Source organism: Manis javanica, chromosome 4 (genome assembly GCF_040802235.1).
Source record: "Manis javanica isolate MJ-LG chromosome 4, MJ_LKY, whole genome shotgun sequence".
NCBI lineage: Eukaryota > Metazoa > Chordata > Mammalia > Pholidota > Manidae > Manis > Manis javanica.
Window position 1 is genome coordinate 107,060,162 of NC_133159.1, and position 6,857 is coordinate 107,067,018.

The following is a 6,857-nucleotide window of genomic DNA, read 5'->3' on the forward strand; positions in this document are numbered from 1 at the left end:
CTCCCCCAAACCCACTAAGAGGCCTTGCACTTCCACCTCCCAAATGGTACAAGAATCACTCCTAAGGCCTCCACCCTCACTATTTCCCAATAGTGGGGAAATTCATCTCCCCAAAGGAAGACCATGTTCTGCCTGTTTGATGTCTCTTCCCGAGAACTTGAATTCAGAGCCGTCCATCTATGCTTTCTCTACATAATCCCTCAAGTACCTGAAAACAAGAGTTCCCGCGACTGAAAGGAAAAAGAAAAGAAAAGAAAAAAAACACGTAGAGAAATACCAAGTCTGGTGAGGAAATCCAGACACAGGTCAAAGGTATTTATTTGCCAACGCCTGGACAGAGTACTCCTGTGGACAACCGCAAGGAACGGTCCGATCAAGACCCAGTCAAGGTCTGTCCACACACCCTACTGTGCCGCCCTGTAAGTCCGGGGAAAGGAAACCACGGCTCTAAAAACCGAAACGAGTCAAAGGGAGGAATAAAGTTAGAAAATCCGTTTATTGCTTACAAAGCGCAGTCCGGGGACCCTTCACGCTTTCCTGCTCCAGCAGAAGCAAAACCGGCCCTCCCCTCCCCTTTCGCGTACAGCGAAATGGAGAATAACTTCTCTCCACCCCTGAGGAATGATGCAAACGCAGTAAAGCCGTACTTCTCTCCACCTTTGAACACCTACTGATGTGCAGATGTACTAAAGCCAGGCGAGATACTCTGGAAATACAATTTTACCCACACGCCCTCACCGTCGGATTTTGCCTAGGAGCCGAGTAGGCAGTGATACCCCAAACGGCCAGAGAAGCGGGGTAATCACCGACACCCGAGCGCAGAAATTCCGAACTTGACCCGGCCGAAACCCGGCGACAGGAAGGCGGCGATCTCCCCTTCCCAGCAGGAGAGCCGCTCGGGGTGGGGCTACTTCCGGGTGTGGGGTGGGGCAGGAGGTCGCGGGCGCGCAGCTCTGCGCCGCTGAGGCCAGGCCGTGCGTCCCCTAGTGACTCCTCCGGGTCTCAGCCCATCGTCGACACCGAGGCTCCTGCCGACCGTGCCGTGTTTGTAATTTAGTCGTGCGAAAAAGCGCCTGAACACGGAAGCGCGCGAGCCCGCTGCGGCGGGAGGGCCGGCCCACAGCCGCCTCGGAAGGCGGCGAACCCAGGAAAAGCAGCGGCGCGGCGACCCCGGCAGTCCAGGTCACGCAAGCGGCTGACCGAACTCCTGTGCAAAGGTCAGAGCGGACCCCAGAAGGCGGCTATGCCTGACGCCTGGCCTTTGGTCTTATCTGCTGGGAGACCAACGTCTTACCTCCCCCGCTCCAATGCCCTCCCCTCCCGGCGCATAGAGCAGTACGCCCTAAGGGCGCACACAGAGCGTGTAGGCACAGCTTCTTCCAAGTGCTGCTTGTGGGTGGCTCTGAAAAGAGCCTTTGGATATGATGGAACCTCGAGGCGAGAGCGCACTTTCTAAGCCCGCTCCCCGCGGATGCGGCGGGCTAGCTGGATGTCTTTGGGCATGATGGTCACGCGCTTGGCGTGGATGGCGCACAGGTTTGTGTCTTCGAACAGCCCCACCAGGTAGGCCTCGCTCGCCTCCTGCAGCGCCATCACGGCGGAACTCTGGAAGCGCAGGTCCGTCTTGAAGTCCTGCGCGATCTCGCGCACCAGCCTCTGGAAGGGCAGCTTGCGGATCAGCAGCTCGGTAGACTTTTGGTAGCGCCGTATCTCCCGCAGGGCCACGGTGCCCGGCCGGTAGCGGTGCGGCTTCTTCACGCCGCCCGTGGCCGGCGCGCTCTTGCGGGCCGCCTTGGTGGCCAGCTGCTTCCGCGGAGCCTTGCCACCGGTCGACTTGCGGGCGGTCTGCTTTGTGCGGGCCATGGCACACTAAACCACAAGCTGCGCAGGGAGACTAACGAGGTGCAGGCCCAGGCAGCGGTCTTTATAGGCACAGTCTTTTCCCCATTGGGCGGGACAACAATTGAAAGTCCCGCGCTGGCGGGCGATTGGCTGTGACGTCATCGACACCGCACCACTGATTGGTTTGGGTTCAATCCTCCCTATCCCGCCCGCCCACCCCACCCCACCCCACGCCGCCCCGCCCCACCCCACTTTCCACTTCTGCCGTTTGCCAGGGGCTGTTCCCTACCTTGTTTTCCCTTTCGTTCGAGGCCAGAGTCCCTCCTTTTCGATCCCAGCTGCGTCAGGGTTCACTCCTCAGCCCCACACTCCCTTGGATTAACACGCTATCCGCGATACCCTCTTCCTTCCCTCACTTTGCAGCTGCCGAACTGAAACGAACCCCAGATCTTCTGTTTGTCCCTTGCCGGCAGAACGCCTTGCTACTCTTCCGGAGTTCGCTTACCTTACCTGCCCTGTCTGACGCATCGTTTTTTCCCGCCTTTCGGATCGGAAGGTTGTCCGCTCCCTCTCCCACCCCATCCCCGCCCCGGGGCGCAAGATTCCGTGTTTTAAACGAAAAAAGCCGAGCCTAGACCCAAGGTCAGCCACACTCGCCAAAACTGCTGGCTGTCCCACCGTCTGGGGTGTACGTGCTGTGCGCGCGCGTTAGGCGAGTGCCTCGGCAGCAACTCGGGGAGGCGCGCACGGCTAAGGCGTCGGCGCCTTTACCTACATTAAATACCGCTTAACGACCCGACAAAACAAAATGAAGATGGCTAAAGTGTTCAAGACGAGATGGGGGGAGAGCGGCTTGGGAGTAGAGGGCAAATAACACCGCCCCCACGTCCGGCCTCGACACTCGCCAGTGAGAGAAAAGGAATTGAGCGTGGCTACCGTTTACAACTCTCCATCTGAAGGAGTGGGTGGCTCTTAAAAGAGCCTTTTGATTTCACAGGCGCCCCTTTTGAGACGGGGGCTGCATGGGCTTCCTTCCGGACGCTCTAGCCTCACTTGCCCTTCGCCTTGTGGTGACTCTCCGTCTTCTTAGGCAGCAACACTGCCTGGATGTTGGGCAAAACGCCGCCCTGGGCGATGGTGACTTTGCCCAACAGCTTGTTCAGCTCCTCGTCGTTGCGGATGGCCAGCTGGAGATGACGGGGGATGATGCGCGTCTTCTTGTTGTCTCGGGCCGCGTTGCCCGCCAGCTCCAGGATTTCCGCCGTCAGGTACTCGAGCACCGCTGCCATGTAGACCGGCGCGCCGGCCCCTACCCGCTCAGCGTAGTTGCCTTTACGCAGCAGGCGGTGCACTCGCCCTACCGGGAACTGAAGGCCGGCGCGGGACGAGCGCGACTTGGCCTTAGCACGGGCCTTACCTCCTTGCTTGCCACGGCCAGACATAACGGCGCCAGTCACTTGCGAACAGAAACCCAGCCCCCTGGCAACCAAGAGTGTCGCCCTCGGCCGCCCCGCCTCACCTTTTTATAGGCAGAACGGCGATTGTCTACGGTGCACTTTGATTGGCTAAAGCAGAGCTTTGCCCTGTTGACCAATGGAGTAGCTCAGCCAGAATCCTTAATTTACATAATCCCGTCTCCCTCGCAGGAGCGCCACCGAAAACTCGCCAATCACAGCGCAGCGTAATCAGAACCTTAATTTGCGTGCAGCCTTTCTAAGTACCGAGTCGCTTCCGGCAGCCTTGGTTCTACCGTTTTGTTTGCGTTCCCGGTCGTCTCGGCTGCCCGAGCTTCACCGCTATGCCGGAGCCGGCAAAATCCGCTCCCGCGCCCAAGAAGGGCTCGAAGAAAGCGGTCACCAAAGCCCAGAAGAAGGACGGCAGGAAGCGCAAGCGCAGCCGCAAGGAGAGCTACTCCATCTACGTGTACAAGGTGCTGAAGCAGGTGCACCCCGACACCGGCATCTCGTCTAAGGCCATGGGCATCATGAACTCGTTCGTCAACGACATCTTCGAGCGCATCGCGGGCGAGGCGTCCCGCCTGGCGCATTACAACAAGCGCTCCACCATCACGTCCCGGGAGATCCAGACGGCCGTGCGCCTGCTGCTGCCCGGCGAGCTGGCCAAGCATGCCGTGTCCGAGGGCACCAAGGCGGTCACCAAGTACACCAGCTCCAAGTGAGTCCCCGCCGGGACATGGCGCTCGCGCGACTCGCCGGCCGCTTGACTCCAAAGGCTCTTTTCAGAGCCACCCACCTTCTCAGTGAAAGAAGCTGCCTCCCTCTGTATGGTCTTTTGCTACCTCCTTTGATTTTCCGCTTTCTCTTCTACAAAACGCTTTACGTTTGAGTTCATACTCCTTAAGTATGAATGTTTACACTTAAGCGTGTCTGGCTGGGGAATTGTAAACGGGGTAGAATGGCACGAGAGTTGGTTCATAGTGCTTTGGGAAGTGGTTTGACTGTGGCAAGTATCTGAATAGGTTACTCAGTGTGCCCCGTGAATGATAGGGCCCAGGCTGTCCACGCCAGAAACAAACCAATTAGGATGCGATTGCAGTGCTGTGGTCTAGAGCAGTGGAAAGTCTGGCGTGCAGAACGACATCAGCACTACCTGAGAATTCATTAAAAATGAAAGTTTCATACCCCAATAATTGTTAAGGCCTCTGGGTGATGCCGATGCATGCTAAAGCATTATGAAATCACTGGGTAATGTAGACGAAGTATAGTACAGTAATGAGATGGTAAGTAATGTTTGGGTTAAGCTTATATTTTCGAAGTACAATTGATCGGTTTTGATGAACATGCTTTAAGACAAGAGTGAATTCCTAGGTTTTTGGCCTGAATTTCTGGCGCTGTTAATTAGGATCGAATACTGGGAGGAGAGGTATAGGTTGGGGTATTGAAGAGTGATGCAGAGTTGTGATCTAAATTGGAGAAACTTGATATTCAAGTAGATATAAGGAGTTAGCAGTTTGAGAGATGCCTGTAAGGCTCAGCAAAAAGAGAGAACATAAATCTGCCTTTAAGGATTACCTCTGAACACACACAGCAAGGGGGGGGGGGGGGGGTGAAGGGCTCTCACCTTAAAGTATTCTCCTATACTTTATTTTCTCCTTATGTGTTGTTTCCATAAAGTTTTCTTCAAGACTTTATTATATATTTGCCATGAAGTTTGACTTCGTAGTTGATGGTCATATAATGTATACTATTAACTATGTAGTATTTATTTTTCTCCTGTTTCTCTAATATTATCCTGATTTTCATTGTGGACTCCACCTAATCTTATGTGAGTGGGTCTGAAACTTAACTGCCCATTGTAATCACCTGGGGAACTTTAAATGCTGAAGTCTGGGTGGCACTCCCAGAAATTCTGATTTAAGTGGTTTCAGGTACAGCTTGCTATTGGGGGATTTAATAAAAGTTCTCCAGGTGACTCCAATGGTCGAGGACAATTGCTTCAAGTTTGAGAACCACTGCCACATACGTTTCCTAGAAAACAGATCTCTAACCCACAGTTTTTAGGTTGGCATGATTAGCCAGCTCCTTTCCCATGTTGATTAGTTCAGGAATCTAGACTGATGTAGTTAGCAATTTAGCTGAGTAACTGAGTAGGGGAATGTAGATTGCTCTTATCTTTTGTGAAAGAAGTTTCTTTATTTCAAAAGGAGTGTTCTGTGGATGTGAAGGCAAAGAATGATTACAGACAACACTCTGAGGAGGGCACAGCTGAGGGGAAGATTCAGAGAACCGAGCCACTCATGGAGTTCAGCAACCTTGGAGTTCTGCTGTACTACTTCCAGACATCCAGATAAGTCAGTTTGACATACTTTTATTCAAACTAGTTTGAAACTTGAAATATTTGAGAAATACTACTTTCCCAGCAAAAAAGAAAAGGTGATAGACCTTTCATCTTCAAAGAATTTAAAAAGTCCAAATAGGGCAGATAAGGAAAAACAGTGTTGCAGCTACACATTTGGACTAATGTCCAAGTGTTAAAAACGTTTGATTTTAGTGCCAAGTATTACCATGCAGAAGGGCTATCTGGGCTTTTCAAAAAATTGGAAATTTTATTTAAAAAGTAACGTAATTCTATCATTTTAAAATTTTAGTAATCTAATTTCTTGGGGCTGCCATAAAAAAAGTACCACAAAACTGAGTGGCTTAAAACAGCAGAAATCTATTCTGTCATAGTTCTGGATACTAGAAGTCTGTAAAGCAAGGTTTTTGAAGGGCCCTTGTAGGTAAAATTGTAACATTTCCAGAGTATCTCGCCTGGATTTAGTGCATTTGCACATCCTCTCGGGTGGAGAGAAGTTTATCTCCCTGACAATGGGTAATTATCTGGGCAACCGAGGGCGTGTCTGAACCTGAGAGTTTAAGGGGAGGGGCTGTCTTGCTTGATTGCTTGCTTCCTTCCTTCCAGAGCTGTGGAGAGAGAGTTTGGGGGTGGGAAACATTATGTCCGGTACTGAGATGAGTAGAATGGCTTCCCTGACGACTCACCCTTCCCTCCGGTAGTGGTTGCAAAATACCCATCATGCCTCAGGGAATGTGACACTTCTAGAATGGCTGACAGCAGCCATCAGGGTAGTTTGGCCTAATCAGGGTGATTTACCATATTTTCCCAGTATTTGGAAAACGTATGTAGAGCTCCAGCAGGTACTGCCGGAATTGGGTATGAAAAATAGCATCTATAATATGGACCCCCAGGGCCCTGATAAGGTGTTCACTATAGGAATGAGAAATCAGGTGCTGCATATGAAGGGTCCCCACCAGTAAGATGGCAAACTTCCGGCTTCTCTTCGGGGCGGGGGGGTGGGGGGTGGGGGGTCCTCAGTTCCCGCCGGCACCACCTGAAGCCCAATCACCTCTCGCCCCCCTCCCAATCCCAGCACCTAGCCAACAGCCACCAGCCCCGTAGAAGTGACACCTCAATCAATTCATGCCCCTTCCTATATAACCCAGCACCTTTCCCTAATAAAGCGGAACTCTCCGGTGAATTGCTGCTATGTGTAG

The 6,857-nt window shown here is 52.8% G+C and overlaps 3 protein-coding genes across 3 annotated transcripts; 1 reads left to right on the forward strand and 2 right to left on the reverse strand.

The window, feature by feature from the left end:
• Positions 1-477: 477 nt before the first annotated feature.
• Positions 478-2,044, reverse strand: LOC140848976 (histone H3). Its single transcript, XM_073234556.1, has one exon. The coding sequence runs from the start codon at positions 1,861-1,863 to the stop codon at positions 1,453-1,455; it is 411 nt and encodes a 136-aa protein (XP_073090657.1). The 5' UTR covers positions 1,864-2,044; the 3' UTR covers positions 478-1,452.
• A 760-nt stretch (positions 2,045-2,804) lies between these two features.
• On the reverse strand, positions 2,805-3,353 carry LOC108387974 (histone H2A type 2-A). Its single transcript, XM_037021376.2, has one exon. The coding sequence runs from the start codon at positions 3,282-3,284 to the stop codon at positions 2,892-2,894; it is 393 nt and encodes a 130-aa protein (XP_036877271.1). The 5' UTR covers positions 3,285-3,353; the 3' UTR covers positions 2,805-2,891.
• A 139-nt stretch (positions 3,354-3,492) lies between these two features.
• Positions 3,493-4,094, forward strand: LOC140848977 (histone H2B type 2-E-like). The gene has a single exon (XM_073234557.1). It carries the CDS (start codon positions 3,641-3,643, stop codon positions 4,019-4,021), a length of 381 nt encoding a protein of 126 aa, XP_073090658.1. The 5' UTR covers positions 3,493-3,640; the 3' UTR covers positions 4,022-4,094.
• Positions 4,095-6,857: the final 2,763 nt, after the last annotated feature.

Coding starts and splice junctions, on each gene's coding strand:
- LOC140848976 (XM_073234556.1), bottom strand. CDS start 1,863: ATGGCCCGCACAAAGCAGACCGCCCGCAAGTCGACCGGTGGCAAGGCT.
- LOC140848977 (XM_073234557.1), top strand. CDS start 3,641: ATGCCGGAGCCGGCAAAATCCGCTCCCGCGCCCAAGAAGGGCTCGAAG.
- LOC108387974 (XM_037021376.2), bottom strand. CDS start 3,284: ATGTCTGGCCGTGGCAAGCAAGGAGGTAAGGCCCGTGCTAAGGCCAAG.